The 19,852-nt window shown below is 43.1% G+C and overlaps 1 protein-coding gene across 1 annotated transcript in view; it reads left to right on the forward strand.

Annotated features, from left to right (window-relative positions):
• Positions 1 to 19,852, forward strand: part of LOC126455671 (odorant receptor Or2-like) — a 141,433-nt gene that overhangs the window by 94,735 nt on the left and 26,846 nt on the right. Inside the window, exon 6 of the mRNA XM_050091442.1 lies at positions 5,329 to 5,433. Within this exon, the coding sequence (XP_049947399.1) occupies positions 5,329 to 5,433 (105 nt within the window). The remainder of the gene's footprint in view (positions 1 to 5,328; positions 5,434 to 19,852) is intronic.

Genomic DNA, 19,852 nt, shown 5'->3' on the forward strand with positions numbered 1-19,852 from the left:
TGGGATATGCTTTACCATGGCCTTCACAATTGGTTGAATTTGAAAGAGTTGGTTCTGTTCTTCTTCTTCTTGCATCAACGAATCCTCCACTGAATCATACACAAGTCTTTTTAGGAATTTCCCTTGTGAATTCGAACTTTCTGTAGGATAAGCTTCGACTGCTACTTCTCTCTCTTTTATCTCCTCTTCTCTATTTCTTCCTTCATTTACGTTTTCTTCAACATCCTCTACTTTTTCCTCATCCTCGTCTATCTTCTCCTTCTTCGTCGCTACTTCCACATAATCGCATCTAAATGCTCTAATTATCGCTTCATAACTTCCTCCATTATATACGTTGGGTTGTGTGCCCACTCGTAACTTATTTTCAACTTCTGTCGACTGCGCATTATCCTCATTGATTTCGCTTTCCCTGGTTTCCATCTCAAATAGCTCTGCAATACTCATTACTTCGTCCTTTCCTCCTACATTCGTTGTGCATGCCTCTGGTAATTCATCTTCCTCGTCAGTATTCTCCCAATTAATTTCATCCCAACACGATATTGTTATTTTCTTGTCTTCGTTTTCAACTGGTTCCTGCGGATTTGTTTCTTTCTTCTTCTCTTCTCGTGATAAGATTTTTACTTCTCTGTTCAATGTGCTGCAATTGTCCTGGGTCGGTGCGTCATTCTCTTTGGCATGGGCGCTTAGCTGTCAATTCGAACGTTTATCGGGGTTTGGCGGTATTACCTCAACTTCTTCTTGTTCAGCTTGTTGATAGTGGTTTCTTTGTTGATAATTTGTCGGTCTATTGGTTCTCCAGTACCCGTTCCGGTTGTCGTTGTTCCCTCTGTACTAGTTGTTGCCGTTCCTGGGTGAATTATAGTTATTGCCATATTCTCTTCTAAATCCATAACCGGTTCTTTGTTGAAATCTATTGTCGTTTCTTGGTGCAAAGTTATCACATGGTTCGTAATTATTGTTTCTTCGTACTGTGTCTTGTGGATTCCACTGCTTTTTGGTTTCGTTTTCACGTGCGCTTCGTTTTTTTCTTGCGTCATCTTCCGAAAATATGAACTCTAGTTCCCTTGGAATACCTTTAAATGCTTCGACGTCATTGCCTCCGCGACCTACTAATGATTGCTGGTATTTCAATGGTAGCTTCATCGCGCATAATTTAATCAACTCTCCGTCACTGTATGGTACATCTAAGCATTGATTTTTCTTTGCCATTAATTCGAAAAATTTCACGGGACTCTTCTTTCCTGAATTTTCAAAATATGGGTTCTGTAATAATTCGTACTTCACTCTGTTTTGTGCTTCGCTGGAATAATATCGTGAGAGAAACTTCTCTCTGAAATCTTCGTACGATCGGCATGTCTCTGCAACACTCTGCATGGTTTCTGCGACTGTTCCTGACATGTGTGCACATATAAAGTCTAATTTGTGTGCTAGCGTCCAGTGTTCTGGTAATCCTACACGGAATTGATCAATAAATGTTCGTGGATGTAATGAGTTTCCTTCTCGAAAGTGCTGAAATTTTCTGACTGTGAGGAAATGATCGTTGTCGTACTTCGTCATAGTTCCATATGAAATTCGCGATTCTTCGCCACTTTTGTTTCTGATCATTTCTCCCGTCGTTCTTTCCGGTTGTGGTAGATCCATTGGATATTGTCCACTGTAACTTTCGCCTACCCTTGCGTAGTATCATTGGAGTGGTACGCAATAATTTTCTTCCATCGGTTGTGAACGTGTAGCTGAATGCATTGCACTGTACTCTTCGCCACCTGGCTTTCCCTTGTCAGGTATTGGTTCGGTATCTTGTCTGGCTAACCTTGCTGCTTCATTGCACGATCCAAACTGTCTTGAAACATACATTTGTGGTTCCGCATGTGTTTGTGATGACGTTTGTTCAAATGGTTCAAATGGCTCCGAGCACTATGGGACGCAACTGCTTGGTCATTAGTCCCCTAGAACTCAGAACTACTTAAACCTAACTAACCTAAGGACATCACACACACCCATGCCCGAGGCAGGATTCGAACCTACGACCGTAGCAGCAGCGCGGCTCCGGACTGGAGGGCCTAGAACCGCACGGCCACCGCGGCCGGCCGATGACGTTTGTTCATCAAGAATTTCGAAACGCGTTTCTTGCTGTGCAGACTGTCTGATTTCACGTATATTACTTTCCGCCTGTGATTGGAATCGCAAATGCTTAATATCTTCGTTAATTGCTTGTTCTTCCGGTGCTGTTACAGATACCGATGTAGTTGCAGACTCTGTGCTTGTTCGATCCTGTTCACTACGCTCTTCAATGGTTTGCAACAACTCTGTTCGCAATTTCTGAAATTGTCGCTTCGTTTGCGCTTCTATTTTGACTATGCGGTTATCACATCTTTTCAGTGCTGCTTTTGTGATACGTTTGTGTAACACACTTTTTTCAACAACTTCACGCGCTGTACCTGCTGCTTGTCTAGTAATTTCGTTTATCTGTTTCTCTAGTTTCTTGACTTCTCCCTGGGTGTTGTTACGTAATGTTTTGATCTCGTCCTGAATGTCATTACGCAATGTTTGTACGTCCGCTTGTACCTTGTCAATGTCTGTTCTCAATTGATTGTGACCTGTTATTAAGTTTCCTATCACTTCTCGAGATTCTTTTGCCTCGTCTTCAATATGACTTAGGTATAACTAAATTTTTTGTTTTGTTCTTTAATCTCACGCATTTGTCTCGTGGTTTCTGCAATTTGTTTCGTCGTTTCTGCATTTTGAATTTTAATTTGGTTCGCAATTTCTTTATTTTGCCTTGTCATGGTTTCCGTAATTAATTGTAATAATTCTGCCAGATTGGTGGGTCCTATTGTGTTTTCTTCTGACGTCCTACGCTCTGTGTTTTCGCCCAAGTGTTGGTTCGCAACCGATTGCCTTGAACTGTGCTGTGACACGTTTCTGCACGCATTCCTTGTACTCTGTGGTGAGGGAGCTCTGATTACTTGTACTATGGGTTCTACGTATTCAAGACGCAAGTTAGAATCCTCATCGACTGTCTCTCTACTTTCCTGCTCCTCTGTCGTATGCTGACTTACGTTTTCTATGCCTTGACGTACATTATCCTCGTTATGGTGCGTTATATGTCCTATTTCTCGCGATACTGTATCGTCTGTTGTACTGTCCTCTATTCTCTGTCCATTTTCATGCTGGGTCTCTACCTCAATTCGGTCAAGGTCTCGATCTGCCATTGCTAATCTTTCCGAATCCCTTATTTTCTGTTTTAAAAGCAATTCACGCGCCCTACTTCGAGTCAACATGCGCTCATACGATCTCACGCGTTTCATAAACTTTTTGTCCACACGACTTGACAAACCATTCACTTATGTGTTGGGTCAGAACCAACTTGTCAACGATGTATCCGCCACCTGTGCGCTTGCATTGGAGAGAAAACTTAATTCTAACAATATTAAAATTCATAACTTAATTATGCTATTGTCTCTGCCAGAATGTCTCACATTTATTGAATACTTTCTTACTATCTATCGCTACATCTACTGTTTTCGACTATTTATAACGTTCAAAAAAATTTTTTTTATTAAGAAAATTTTTCAACAGGACATTTTTCTGACCTAGTTAGGCATGTGGTCGACCTTCAATCATGGTATTTTACCATCCTGGCAGGATCGCTATTTTCTAACATTCTCCGTGGTGTCTTGTTTGTTCTATATCGTGTCTCCCTACCACTTTCGCGCAACAACGCTCTTAGCGTGTTTTTTTAGGGAATTGACTAGTTTGAACCTGGGACCTGTTGCTGGTAAGGAGACGCCAGACCACACATGACATGTAGAGTTCAGAAGAGTTCAGTGAGACTAGCTATGATATAACCAAATACTTAATTATTTCAGCATCAGCTCCACTGCACTCCCTGTAAAAGAATCTTAATACTAACTAAATTTAGTGGAAGGGGTTCAAGGCATTCCTATTTTTAGTTAGCTGGAAAAATAACGTCGAAAAAGCAGTTAAGTTTACCATTGGAGATTTTATTCTACTCACAAAACATTGTTTATAAATTGCACTATTGATAAAAGGAAATGTTTTAATACAGGATGGTAAAAAACAACTGCGTTCAACAAAAATGTGAACGAATATTCCCTGAGTGGGTTTCCAAGTTCTACAATGGATCGAAGGATGACCTATGCCATATCACATCCATAATCTAGGTTTAAATTAAGTTTCACAAGAGAGAAAACTATCAAAATGGTCTACAGTGACCCTCAGTTATCTGTAATTACTTATCTAACTTGTCGTAAATTACAGTGACTGATGTGGCTTCTCAATAACTATATAACAGAAAAATCATCGCGTTTCAGATTTTTACTTCAAGTGGCAAATGTGAACACCATGAGCTTTAATTGACGATCGACACTAATATTACGCAAAAAGGGGGTGTAACAGATGAGACTTCTGCAGTTCTGAGTGAAGCTTTATGCGCTGTTATACGGCATCGCGTGCGTTCATTACCTTGTCGGTGTCCGTCAGGGGGCGGCGGGCAGCACAGCTCCGCTCACCTCGCCGTCTCGGAAGCAACTCTCTCCTAACTTCTCCTTACTACAATTTACCGAAGTTGGTTTAAAAAAACTATCTGGCTGTGTTTTCATCTGACCAATCAGGGTCTCAATGTTAACCTTAAGCTCCGCCTACAAAAATTCTGTCTATCCAATGAGAAACGTTATACTTTCGTGGTGGGGCAATGTTTTTAAAGTTTGCAACGTAACAGAGACGCGAAAAAGTCTCACGCTAAAACTTGCAGCTGGTGTGGTCCTTTTAGCGTTATCGTAAGATCTATACTGTTCTTCTGGAGGGCTCTATCTTTTAACATGGGCTGGGGGCTGGTCCTGACGTAACAGAGACGCGAAAAAGCCTCACGCTAAAACTTGCGGCTGGGGGTGGCCCTTTTTGTGTTATCGTAGGGCCTTCAGCTTAACACGGTTCTGCTCTCGGCTTCTGTTCTCGTTTCTCCCCTCGGAACTGCGTCTGTCTCACGGTGGGAAGGTATGACATGCATTTAGGCATTCTTGTGTTAGTCTGTGGTATTCCATTTCCTCACTCGTTACTCGTATTACTTTGGTTAATTTAATGTCACAATTTATTCGGAGCTACGTGACATACTACTGGATTTGCTTATCATGTCAGGGTTTTCATGGAAGGTGTTGGATTTGCCTGACACCTTACAGGGTATGCCATGAGTTTCGTCACCTTACTGTAATGTTGTGGCTGATCAATGTTCGTATACGGCCACCAGTAGCTAGTAGATACTGTTGGTGCCAGTAAGCCTTGTCACATGCAGAATGCGCTGTGTCGCAGATCCCCGTGGGCAGCCCGCTGCTGGCGCGAGTCGTCATCTACATGCTGACCGGCGCCTCGGAGCTCCTCATCTACTGCAAGTACTGCGATGACGTCATCTCAGAGGTGAGTGCAGCGCTGTAGCATGCTCTGTCAGCTTCTTCGCGATCGCAAATACCTCTGTGTTCAGTTTCTCTGAACTAATGGCAGCAATGACTTTCCCAACTACTAAGTAGTGCAAACAATGCGAGAATTAGACGATATGGCATACGTACCGAAACACTAGCTTTCAGTTTGCTTTGATATCGCACGCAGTAGGACAGAATGTTAGAACTTTATAATATATGAGTCGCCACAATATTACTGCACCTCGGTATTAGAGCGCTGCAGTCGGCTTACCGTGAGTCAGCGCTTAGTCGCGACTGATAGTATAAGCACAGCTGATCTGAACGCGTTGACAGTGCGACGTGCTTTCCGTAGTGACCACTGTACTTGTTTTCTGTAACGTCACCGAGCGTTTCCGATAACGGCCATGTGCATTAATATTGTGGTTGAGTAGTACAGGAGCAAAAATATTTTGCCCACAATGGATGCATGAATCATCGTCCCTGCAGAATTAAAATTAGAGTAACAAACCGTAACCAGTCACTTCTATTCTAATTTGTGTAGGATCCAAAGAAGATCTTAGATGTTACCACATAATTTACCAGAGGTAACACACAGATTTCTTAACGAACTTCTGTATGACATTGCGGCGCGACGGGTTGCACTCTCACTATCATTTAAGCGATGTCCACATTCCACATACTTGTATAGGTTTCAGGCTGTCTGCCTCTTCACTCTGCGATGATAGATAATGGTTTAGCCGACAAAAGCGGCGCTGACGAAAGTTAGACTAAATACCTACCATGCAAAGCCCACAAACTCCATTCCATGGGCAGTAGCTGAAATTTACTCAAACTATCGAGTATTCGGGATGCTTGTATGAATGGTTTGAAAAAATGTCAAAATGTCCTTTAGTTTGATTTATTGTCTTTAAAACAAGGAAAACGGCTATCAAGTCCGTATTTAATATCCCGTCATCAGTTGTGCAATGTTACTGACTTGTCCCTGTTACAATGTCGCACTCGAAAGCAGCCAGAAGATATTTAGTCTGACGTGATATTGTGAACGTCCTAAACAGTCACTGGCCCACGACTACTTGCGAGTTAACACATTCAGTTGTTCAGTAGGTTTCTTGTAAAAAAAGTGGTTGCCATAATGTCTCGTAATTTGTACGAAACACGCCACGCGGAGTTTATGTACGACATGAAATGTTCACACGCAAACATCTCCTAAAATAAGCAACTCACAAAGCTCAAACTTTCACAAAATACACAATACTGTAGCCGCTGAGAACGGATCAAACGTGCGAACTTCTTCATTGTGTACAAATTTGATCAACACGGATTAACACAGGTGTTTACCAGAAAGCGGCTCCCGAGCGACTCTCTCGACTCATAGATCCGAAGCACAAAGCCCTACTCAAAGAGGGGGAATGCTGAATTCCTATTGGCCAGAATGTTAAGCAGCCCATCAGATCATTTCGAGCCCGCATCTCGTGGTCGTGCGGTAGCGTTCTCGCTTCCCACGCCCGGGTTCGATTCCCGGCGGGGTCAGGGATTTTCTCTGCCTCGTGATGGCTGGGTGTTGTGTGCTGTCCTTAGGTTAGTTAGGTTTAAGTAGTTCTAAGTTCTAGGGGACTGATGACCATAGATGTTAAGTCCCATAGTGCTCAGAGCCATTTTGAAGATCATTTCGAGAAAATTTCTAATGTCAGCCAATCAGCTTACCACAAGTAATTTACATACATCAAAAACAATTTTGCATCACATCGGTTCCGAGAGTTCCGGAACCTGTATAGAAAATTGGAATATAGATCAATATAAACATCATTTTCGCCCTTTTTATTGCTCATGAAAACCACACATTGCATGTTGTACCACCATGCAGCGAGACCTTCAGATGTGGTGCTCCAGATTGCTATACACACCGGTAGCTATTGCCCAGTAGCACGTCCTCTTGAATTCATACACGTCTGGCGTACTATCCACGAGTTCATCAAGGCACTGTTGGTCCAGATTGTCCCACGCCTCAACGGCGATTCGGCGTAGATCCTTCAGAGTAGTTGGTGGGTCACGTCGTCCATAAACAGCCCTCTTCAATCTATCTCAGGCATGTCTGATAGAATTCATGTCTGGACAATATGATGGCCACTCTAGTGGAGCGATCACGTTATCCTGAAGGAAATCATTCGCAAGATGTGCACGATGCGGGCGCGAATTATCGTCCATGAAAACGAATGCCTCGCCAATATGGGTACACTGTCGGTCGGAGGATGGCATTCACGTATCGTACCGCCGTTTCGGCGCCTTCCATTACCACCAGCGGGATACGTCGGCCCCACATAATGCCACCCCAAAACAGCAGTGTATCTCCACCTTGCTGCACTCGCTGGACAGTGTGTCTAAGGCGTTCAGCCTGACCGGGTTGCCTCCAAACTTGTCTCCGACGATTGTCTGGTTGAAGGCATATGCGACACTCATCGTTGAAGAGAACGTGATGCCAATCCTGAGCGGTCCATTCGGCATGTTGTTGGGCCCATCTGTACCGCGCTGGATGGTGTCGTGGTTGCAAAGATGAATATCGCCATGGACGTCGGGAGTGAAGTTGCGCATCATGCAGCCTATTACGTATAGTTTGAGTCGTAACACGACGTGCTGTGGCTGCACGAAAAGCATTATTCAACGTGGTGGCTTTGCTGTCAGGATTTCTTCGACCCATAATCCGTAGGTAGTGGTCATCTAGTGTAGTAGTAGCCCTTGGGCGCCTGAGCGAGGCATTTTATCGACAGTTCCTGTATCTCCTCCATGTTCGAACAACATCTATTTGGTTCACTCCAAGACGTCTGTACACTTCCCTTTTTGAGAGCCCTTCCTGGCACAAAGTAACAATGTGGAAGCGATCGAACCGCGGTATTGACCGTCTGGGCATGGTTGAACTACAGACCACACGAGCCATGTACCTCCTTCCTGGTGGAATGACTGGAACTGATCGGCTGTCGGACCACCTCCGTCTAAGAGGCGCTGTTCATGCTTGGTTGTTTACATCTTTGGACGGGTTTAGTGACATCTCTGAACAGTGATAGGGACTGTGTCTGTGATACGATATCCACAGTCAACCTCTATCTTCAGGAGTTCTGGGAACCTGGGTGATGCAAAACTTTCTTTGATTTGTGTAGATAGAAATCTGGTAATTCCGAAAATAAAACAAATTTAATGGAAACAAAATAGAATTCCTTTCCACAAAATAAATCACTAATAAATTTAATACTCCACGGCCCTTCTGGCTGCCTTTTACAGAGTCAAGCTCACTCACACATACGTCACAAATTCCCCTATTGCACGAGTATGTCCTCTATTAACTCTCTCAGTCTCTCCAAAACACACAACCGAAACACAATGTAATAATAATTTTTCAAAGTACTTTTAATTACATCAGAAATCAGTGGCAATGAAACTAAAGAAAATCCCAGAAAATTAGATTATATGAACCTATCCTCTTGGCTGTAGTTTCAATTGATGCTGTAGATGAACACATTACAGTCTCTAACTCCGTTTCACAATGTCAGCACGCTTATTATGTGTTTTAGGTGAAATTTATATCTCCGAAAGTATTGAAGTTATTGATTTGAAATTTTAACAGAATGGTTGTGTTATGCATAGGAGTTTGTATACTAAGTATGAAAAATATCGATTAATATTTCATGGTACTTCTTCAGATTCATTAAGAGTATGTGTAACGTATTGCACGCGGCGTTAAATACGTACAAGGCTCCATCGACGCAGTAGCCGGCACTACATGTGCCAGAGTGAGAAATTAAAATATGTTATCCCCTGGCTCCACGGCAAGCTAAGCTTTCAGTGCAAAGTGACACCTCGTAATAATTTGCTATGTTACAATATGCAGAATTACAAAATAACTGGTGCCACACTATTCTATCACTAGCTTATAACGGACAGCACGTCATGTGTGTAAATGTTTTAAAATATCGTTTAGTATATCCTTTCCTTTAATTGAAGGAGTTACAAAAAATAGTTCCTTGTCATGAGTCTTTTAACTCTCGTCTTTCCAGCACTGATGTGGGTCCTATGTGATTACAGTAGCTAAGATTCAAGGCACAATTTTTGCAGCAGTAGAATTGTTCATAAACGGACGAAGGAATTACACCGTCCAGTCACATTAAAGTCCACCCGTCAAAAGCCTGAATAAACACCTTTTGCAGGATGTACCGCTGGTAGATGTGCAGGAAAAGAGTCAATTAGGTTCTGGAGGGTATCGACAGGGGTGTGGAGCCTTGCGGATTCCAGTGCTGTGGCCTGCTGCGCTAGCTTTCTCTGTTGAGGATCTAAGGCGGGTACAGCCCGACCGAGGGGGTCCCACAGATTCTCGACTGGGTTAAAATCCTGGGAGTTTGGTTGCCAGGTGAGTACGGTACACTCATCCTTGTGCTTTTCGAACCACGCAAGTACACTGCAAACGCTTCATTGTCCTGCTGGTAGACACCATTGAGCTGAGCAAGAATAAACTCCATGTAGAGGTGGACAAGGAAAGACGCGTACTTATTATGTTGATCCACCGTGCCTTCCAGAATGACAATTTACCCAGAGAATGTCATGAAGACATTCTCCAGATCATTAACGCTCCCTCCTCTTGCCTGGACCCTTGCGATGATTGTTGCAGGGCCATACACATCATCGGTCATCTGTCCGATGGAGCATAAAATTGATTGAGCTGAAAAAGCCACCTGTCACCACTCGGCGGATGTCTCGTTGCGGTATTGGGGGTGCAAATCCAAGCCTTCGTCACCAGTAAACAACAGTCAGTATGTGTGCATGAAACAGGCGCCAGCTGCGGGGGCCCACAGGCAGCAACGTTGCTGAACGGTCATTGAGGAGACACTGTTGGCAGCCCCTTGGCTCCTCAGGGTCGCCAGTTGCTCGTCTACTCGCCCGTACACATCTCTGCTGTCGTCGTTAACCCCTGTCATCTATGGCCCGTGGTGTACCACAGTTGTCTGGTGCCGGTTTTGGATAGTGCCATTTTGCATTCACGGTATACTTTAACCACAGAGGCACGCGGACGGTTTACAAACCACGCAGTTTCGGAAATGCTTGTGCCCTTGACCCGAAAGCCAATGATCTTGCTCTTTTGGTCGTCAGATAAGTCACTCCGTTTCCGCATTATGCCATCGACTGTAGTGTTCCCGCGTTCCCCCGACACGCTTCATACAGGGTGAGTCACACAAGACGTAACACCCACTTTATTTCGTGAATATCCAGATATCGAAACGAGATTTGCGTCAAATGATAGTACACTAAAGGACATATAGTGTGATATTGATAAGTAGTCTTAGTTCTGCTATCCATCGATATATTAAAGCAAATATGATCTTTTAAAATAGAATGATATAGATTTTTCATCAGCGAAAGCGCTTGGAAAGACGAGTAGAGTGATATAATGCTTGTTAATGTTGAAGTTGTAACTCTTCGCATAATAATCCAAGAGATGTCCTAAAAATAAGAAGTAAGTCGGCCGAAATCGGCTACTGCGTTGTAAACACGCTCATGCGAGACTACGTCGTCGCATCAATCATTTTGACTGTCTACTTGTCTGCACTGCAGAAATAACAAGAGTTATGGTCATTTCTGATTCAACATTCCTTGCATGGAGACATGTACACCAATGAGTAGAAGTTAGACCAGCTACTTTTATACGGCGAATGGTGCACGAGACGTATTGCCAACGAATGTAGGATCAGCCAGAGGAGTGTCATTCGCATCTTGTATCGACATAAATTGCTCCGTTATCATCCGTCGCCACATCAGGCACTCGGAGGACGTGATTTAGAAAGTCGTATAGAATTTTGTTGGTTTGCTCTGCATCGTTTGGGAAACGACACTACATTTCCACAACGTGTGCTCTTTACCGACGAAGCACCGTTTACGAACCACGGTAATGTACTCGTAAATTTAAGTAACGTGCACCACAGAGCAGCTGAAAATACACCCTGGTTACGTTAGGTACAACAACAACGGGCGTGAAACGTAAACCCATGCTGCGGCATCAAAGAATATTGCATTGTGGAATGTTACTTCATCCCAGGAACGTCCAATGGAAATATTTATACATTCTTTCTTACGAACTGTTCTTCTAGTAAAGGTATGTAGACAAACGACTGTGTATGTGATTTGTACATGATGGCTGCCCAGCTCACTCTCCCCGTGTTGCAACGCAGTTACTGTATGTAAATTTTCCTGACCGTTGAATGGAATGGAATGCTGCAGCGCAACGCCGGCCAGGTCCCGTGAAGTGATTCCTCTTGATTTATTCCTGTTGGGACCTCTGAAAGATGCAGTCTACCATGAAGCCCCAACTACGTCAGATGATATGTGGCGTCGAATCGCCACAGCATGCAAAGGGCATATCTTCCAATGTACTTCCATCTGTTCATCTATCTCTCGAACGTACATCGAAAATGTATTTTGCGATCGATGGTAAATAATTTGAGCACATACTTAAGTAAAGTATAAAACTACGTTTCGTCAAGAAAAGCATTTATTTTGTGAGTGACATATCATCAGTCATTCTGAATAAACTGTTTAATTTATTTAAAATGTATTCAATGTAATTACTATTTTGAGTAGTATTTATAGACATATTTGTCTCCAGGAAAAGACAGGCCAGCTATCTTTTTTCAGAAGTAAGGAGGTTAATAGAGCAGTTCTCTTTTTCCATTGAATGGGGCTGTTCATCATTATGAAATGTAAGTGACCGACGTTTGCCGGCCGCGGTGGCCATGCGGTTCTAGGCGCTGTAGTCCGGAACCGCGCGACTGCTACGGCCGCAGGTTCGAATCCTGCCTCGGGCATGGATGTGTGTGATGTCCTTAGGTTAGTTAGGTTTAAGTAGTTCTAAGTTCTAGGGGACTGATGACCTCAGATATTAAGTCCCATAGTGCTCAGAGCCATTTGAACCATTTGACCGACGTTTCTGTTTTGGCGTTGACAAGCAGCAACGGAGAGAGTCTAAATGGAAAATTGCTTGACGAAACTGTGATTGTTTGGAAATGTACACACATTTGAAATAATTTTCCTAAGCCCCATCTGATGCGCCAGAAGTAGCATATGTCGTAGTTCCACACACAAAAATCATAGCTGACCCTGTATCAGTGTCATATAGGAAATGAGGTCTTATCTTAGTAGCACATGACTGTCTTGCTACATATAACGACGGAGCCTCCCATGAGAGCTCTGCCTGGCGGTTTTTACATCGCAATCTCATCATCAGCAAACTTAATGTCATTGAACTTGTCTTTTCAAGCGCTTTCGGATTCTGTTTAAAAAAAACCATACCTGCTTCAATAGCCGGCCGGAGTGGCCGTGCGGTTCTAGGCGCTACAGTCTGGAGCCGAGCGACCGCTACGGTCGGAGGTCCGAATCCTGCCTCGGGCATGGATGTGTGTGATGTCCTTAGGTTAGTTAGGATTAATTAGTTCTAAGTTCTAGGCGATTGATGACCTCAGAAGTCGCATAGTGCTCAGAGCCATTTGAACCATTTTGAACCTGCTTCAGTATCTTAGCGGATACGAGAGTTAAGACACTTTATTACATACCAAAGTACACATGCCTTAGCGTACTATCATTTACTAAAAACCTCTTTTCGATACCTGGAATCGCTCACGAAATAAAAGGGGTGTTATCTCTTAGGTCATGTGATTACGGCCTCTCGTCGGGTAGACCGTTCGCCTGGTGCAAGTCTTTCGATTTGACGCCACGTCGGCAAATTGCGCGTCGAATCTCTTAGGTGACTCACCCTGTCTATCCACCAATGCTGTTGCTATTACCTTCTGTCTGTGAGTGGCTATTACGCATTGACGTCACGTTAACGTGACTCGGCCGTGTATTTATACTGTTCCATCAAGCGATAAGTAGTCACCGCAAATGATCGACAATGTTTCGCACATGCACCATATGGGATTCAATGAGATCACTGACGTTTTCCTGCAAGTTACGTTGTCAATATGTATCTCTGGGAAGTCTTTTTTTATGCTTGAACCCGCAACTGCCATAAATTTCCCGACAGAAATAATCTTCCTGCGTGAAGCTGTTGTTATGTTCGAACTAAACATTTATTTCATTTCATCTGCTATTAGTTAAAGTTTCTACTTATCAATCATGTGGTGGTAAGAGTAATAACGAAAATATTGATTGGCTTCGAACAAAAAATTAATAATAAGAATAATAATAAGAGAGAGAGAGAGAGAGCGGGAAAGAGAAAGATTGAAAGAGAGATATAGAGAGAAACAAAATACACTCATTCGCTATTTACAAGTGATAAAAACTGAATTATATGCTTACAGCACAACATGGTCCGTAAAGACGTATGGGAAGAACAGAATGTAGCTAAACAAGTACGTCGAAGCCTGAGGGTGACTCACATCTCGGTCCTCGACTTACTCATTCACTTGTTGCACATCGTCTATAAATTGAGTCTTATGCGAGTGGGCATCGTGGTAAGTACCACAGTATTTCCGCGAACTAGCGACGAGGACATCCTACCAGTGGGCAGAGATATGAGGATGGATTCGAATTGTCACCTCCATAAAGGGCTGAACAAGGACACTTGGGAAGTTGCAAGTTTTCAGTTGACGTCACATTGTGCGGCTTGCATGTCAGAATGATGTCAACACAACAGCCAGTCCCCGAGCGGAGAAAATCTCCGACCCGCCCGGGAATCGAACCCGGGCCTGCTGCATGGCAGTCAGGTGTGCTGACCAGCATGCAAACGAATGAAACGAATTAGTGTGTCATTAAAGAAATAATGTAGTGCTAGTTAATTATTTCCATCGCTACTGTGCGTTATTTTCTTTGCATTTTAAAGCCTGCGCTGTTCAAGTTAAGTACATTTACAGGAGAAGCTCTATTCTTCTACGTAACTGCCTTGAGCAAATTGTAAATCGAAAATCATTAACTCCATTTCTGAATAATTCTTCGTTTGCTTAGGTTTATTCGTTTTGATTTCAAGGGGTGTACACAGAAGCAGAATTTCAGAATCCTGTGAGAGTCCTGGTTGTCACTGTACGGTATTGCGCACTCGGGCACTAGGCAGCTGCAGGGGGACGGAGCGAGTGGCAAACAACCAGAAATTTAGAAGCTGTACTTTCAGAAGGTCATAGCTGGGTTCTGTCAGAATTAAGACCCAAATTTTCGCGTGCGATCGATTGAAGAAGCTGATGTCTTGCTTGTGTGCTTTTTTTCTGCTCAAAATATGATGTCAGATTAGTGATGTGGACTTGATTTCGACTTGAATACGGCTGCAGTTATTTGTACATTCCTTAAAACAGACTTGTTCCCCTTCCGGAATTTATCGGCTCGTGACTTCTTGCGCGAATTCGCGCAGCCGCGTCTCCTGACTTTTATCGTTTGGAAACGTGTTCAACTTCAGTTAGAACTTTACTCCGAATTCTCCCCTATTTTACACGTGAAGAACAATTGAATAAAGTGAGACACAAAAAAATGCCCACCAGTAGCCATTCGTACGCCTGATGTTAACTGCTTCTCAATTTGGCTTTCGTAAAGATCCTCCACAGAGAAACTGACGCAAGACAATACAGTTATGGGATCCTCCTAGCATGGATGGAGTCATATCTTTATAACGGAAAACAGTGAGTATGACCAATAGCCATGAAACTAGGACCGTAAAGGGGAACATAACATAGGGGATTCTACTGGTGACGGTGCCGGACACATTTTTTCTGTGTTAACTTACACAGATCACCTTCTAATGAATTTAAAGGGCGATCCAAAAACTGGAATGCTTATTGATGGAAAACATACTAATGAAGAGATCAAACTCAACTTAAACAGGTACAGCTCAGGTGATAGTTGAATAGGCATACAAGTCGTCCAGAGCTAACAGTTTATGTCGTAATCTCACGACTATTCATATTATGCGACTTCAAACAAGGTATAATCAGCTGTTAGCACGAGAGGGAGATATTAGTGGTCACACCGAGCGGGGTTGCGCAGTGGCTAGCTCATAGGACTCGCATTCGGCAGGACGACGGTTCAAATCCGCGTTCGGCTGTTCGTGACTTCCCTAAGTCACTCAAGGCAAATGCCGGGATGATTCCTTCGAAAGGACTCAGCCGCTTTCCTTCTCCGTCCCTCCTTAACCCGAGCTTGTGATCCGTTTCTAATGACCTCGGCCGCACGGGATTAGCCGAGCGGTCTGGGGCGCTACAGTCATGGACTGTGCGGCTGGTCCCGGCGGAGGTTCGAGTCCTCCCTCGGGCATGGGTGTGTGTGTTTGTCCTTAGGATAATTTAGGCTAAGTAGTGTGTAAGCTTAGGGACTGATGACCTTAGCAGTTAAGTCCCATAAGATTTCACACACATTTGAACATTTGAACATAATGACCTCGTCGGCGGGACGTTAAACGCTAATCGCCCCATCCTCCTCCTCTTCACACTAAATGACACGTGTTGTGTAAAGTTTAATGGAATCCAGGTAAATAACTAGTTAAAATGAAATCAACTGAAGAGAAGCTCAGTTCGGCATGTTTTGCCCTTAGAAGCATCTCTCATTGTGTGTATCTTATTTTGCATGTTTTCATTCCCTGTTGTCTTATGGAATTATCTACAGAGGCACCGCACCTAAAGTAAATAAAATTTCATTCAACAGTAAGGAGCATTAACATGATACAATATGTAAAGCAGATAGCCACTTATCTTGCAGAGGCCTTTTCTTACTAGCCTGGAATTCTTACATTTACTTTCCAACACATTTACTCGTTAACGGTTTCTGTTGTTGACAAAAAATATTAGTTTCAACTGGACTGTGATGTGCACAATCACAACAAGAGACACATATAAAATTTTCATGCACATTTCACCTCTTTCTCTATGGTTCAGAATGGAATTATTTACTTTGATGCGTAAAATATGTAACAGTTTTCCACGTAAAATACACGATGTGTACGGATATCCCTATGCCATACGGAACTGAGCACCAGATGTAAAAATCGGCGGACCAGCCGGTATGCCGGCCGGTGTGGCCGAGCGGTTCTAAGCGCTTCAGTTTGGAACCGCGCGACCGCTACGGTCGCAGGTTCGAATCCTGCCTCGGGCATGGATGTGTGTGATGTCCTTAGGTTAGTTAGGTTTAAGTAGTTCTAAGTTCTAGGGGACTGATGACCTCAGATGTTAAGTCCCATAGTGCTCAGAGCGATTTGAACCATTTGAACCAGCCGGTATGAGAGAAGGCAGGGAGTATTGTGTTGTCAGTAGAGAGACAGCAACAGCAGAATGGGTTGGTCAAGAGAACTCAGTGACTTCGAACGTGCAGTAGCCACTGGATGTCACCTAAGTAATAAATCTATCAGGGATATTTCAGCCTTTGTAAAGCTGCCAAAGTCGACTGCTGGTGATGTGACTGTGTAGTGTGAATGCGAAGGAACGACCACAGCTAAACAAAGACCAGTCAGACCTCACCTACTGTCGGAAAGAGACAGTCGAGTATTGCAGAAGATGGTTGTCAAAATCGCAAGAAACCAGCATAAGGAATCACTCGTGAGAGTTCCAAAGTGCTCTCATCAGTTCAGCTAGCATAATGACTGCGAGTAGGGAGTTAAAAAAGAATGAGGTACTATGGTCCAACAGTTCCTCATAAAGAACAGATTTCCGTAATCAACGCTAAGCGGTGCTGGAAGTGGTGCAGCCAGCGGCGCTAGAGGACGGTAGATGTCTGGAAACGAGTGATGTGGAGTGGTGAAGCATGCTGTACCCTGTGGCAATCCGATGGAAGGGTTTGGGTTTGTCGAATGCCGGGAGAACATTACCTTCCATCATGTTTGCTGCCAACAATGAAATACGGAGGAGGTGGTGTAACAGCATGGAGATATCGTTCGCGGTTAGTGTGTGGTCTTCTCATTGTGCTTAAGAAAACGCTAAATGCGGAAGGATAAGAACACATTTTACACCGTTGCGTACTGAGTACCATAAAGGAACAGTTCGGAGACGATGACTGTCTGTATTAGCATGACAATGCACCTTGTCATAGAGTAGCATCTTTGAGGCAACGGTTTGTGGACAACAACGTTGCTAAAATGGATTGGCCTGCCCACAGTCCCGATATGAATCGGATAGAACACCTTTAGGATGAGTTAGAAGATCGACTTCGGTCCAGACCCCATTGTCCAACATCGCTAACTTGTCTGGTTTCGGCTCTTGAGGAAGAATCGTCTACCCTCGACAAATAGCAAAACAAGCTGTGAAACACTTTATTAACAGCACATTACAAGAAGAATTAAGGCAACCAATAAAATTTCATGTGAGCGAAAGTTGTGGAATAACCCGATGGAGGACTCGGTAGTGCCTGATGGACCAAGAGGAGAAGCGGTAGTCGTATTCCATTTGACTTCTCGACATGAATGTTTGACGGCCCCTCTGCTTAAGAACTTCATCTTGTCGTCCCCAGACATGTTCTGTGTCACAAAATTGGTTCCACCATGCACAAGGAACATTTAAAAGAGTATACAAAATTAACTGATTGTAATTCAGACCTAACGACATTGTATTGGGAAGGAAGAAGGCAAATGATAATAGGCAAGTGCCAGAAAATTAAATTAATAATAACAATAGCATTCAAATGTTATATCTGACTGACCAACACGGTTGATAATTTTCCCTTATATAAAGAATGTAGCTGTAGTTCATCTTACATGCTGTGAGCATTTGTCCTGAAATGATAATCACCGATAAACGTAACTTGGCGAAAGAAGGTACAGCAATCAGTAGCATCTTGTATTTATTGTAGCAAATCTAGATTTTGATGATTGAGTGATCATCTTGAAAGCTAGAAGTAATACAGGAACCAACTAGAATACCATGGTATTCGTGTTCATATCAAACTACAGTTCTATGAATTTCACTTATAAGTGGATGCTACACACCAGAATATAAAGTTAAGACATTTGGTCTATTATTTGGCGTAGTCCCTATTGGATTGAACACGTCAAGAGTTGAAATTGCACTGATTCCGCTGTTCACAGTAATCTCACAGCTGGCGCCAGTGTACGTCATAAGTCACAATAGCGCCCTATATACATGCATCACTTTATAGCAATGCATTATATTTCATTAAGTAGTTGGTTAAGCCTTTTTAAGGAAATATGTTTTTAACTGATGTACAACAGAAGCGGTTACAAAAGTGAGTGATGCTAAAACGCAAAAAAATTCTTTACAATCAAAGTGGCTGTAATGTGAACTACTTTGTGTAGGTGGTTATGCGCTAGTAGGTAATTGCTATTCATGTTCTATCAGAGAAGTGCTACGTGTATACATGTATCTACGTGTAAATGTATTTGCTGATATGTAATATCTACTTACATATGAAATATGCAGGGTGGTCCATTGATCGTGACCGGGCCAAATATCTCACGAAATAAGCGTCAAACGAAAAAACTATAAAGATCGAAACTTGTCTAGCTTGAAGGGGGAAACCAAATGGCGCTATGGTTGGCCCGCTAGATGGCGCTGCCATAGGTCAAACGGATATCAACTGCCTTTTTGTAAAATAGGAACCCCGATTTTTTATTACATGTTCGTGTAATAGGTAAAGAAATATGAACGTTTTAGTTGGACCACTTTCTTCGCTTTGTGATAGATGGCGCTGTAATAGTCACAAACATATGGCTCACAATTTTAGACGAACAGTTGGTAACAGGTAGGTATTATAAATTAAAATACAGAACGTAGGTACGTTTGAACATTTTATTTCGGGTATTCCAATGTGATACATGTACCTTTGTGAGCTTATCATTTCTGAGAACGCATGCTGTTACAGCGCGATTACCTGTATGTACCACATTAATGTAATAAGTGCTCAAAATGATGTCCGGCAACCTCAATGCATTTGGCAATACGTGTAACGCCATTCCTCTCAACAGCGAGTAGTTCGCCTTCCGTAATGTTCGCACGTGCAATGACAATGCGCTGACGCACGTTGTCAGGCGTTGTCGGTGGATCACGATAGCAAATATCCTTCAACTTTCCCCACAGAAAGAAATCCGGGGACGTGAGATCTGGTGAACGTGCGGACCATGGTATGGTGCTTCGATGACCAATATCCACCTGTCATGAAATATGCTATTCAATAGCGCTTCAACCGCACGTGTGCTATGTGCCGGACATTCATCATGTTGGAATTACATCGCCATTCTGTCATGCAGTGAAACATCTTGTAGTAACATCGGTAGAACATTACGTAGAAAATCAGCATACATTGCACCATTTAGATGGCCATCGATAGAATGGGGCCCATAATGCTGCACCATAGATTAACCCGCCATAGTCGCTGATGTTCCACTTGTCGCAGCCATCGTGGATTTTCCGTTTGCCCAATAGTGCATATTATGCCAGTTTACCTTACCGCTGTTGGTGAAT

This window comes from Schistocerca serialis, chromosome 2 (genome assembly GCF_023864345.2).
Source record: "Schistocerca serialis cubense isolate TAMUIC-IGC-003099 chromosome 2, iqSchSeri2.2, whole genome shotgun sequence".
NCBI classification, from domain to species: Eukaryota; Metazoa; Arthropoda; class Insecta; order Orthoptera; family Acrididae; genus Schistocerca; species Schistocerca serialis.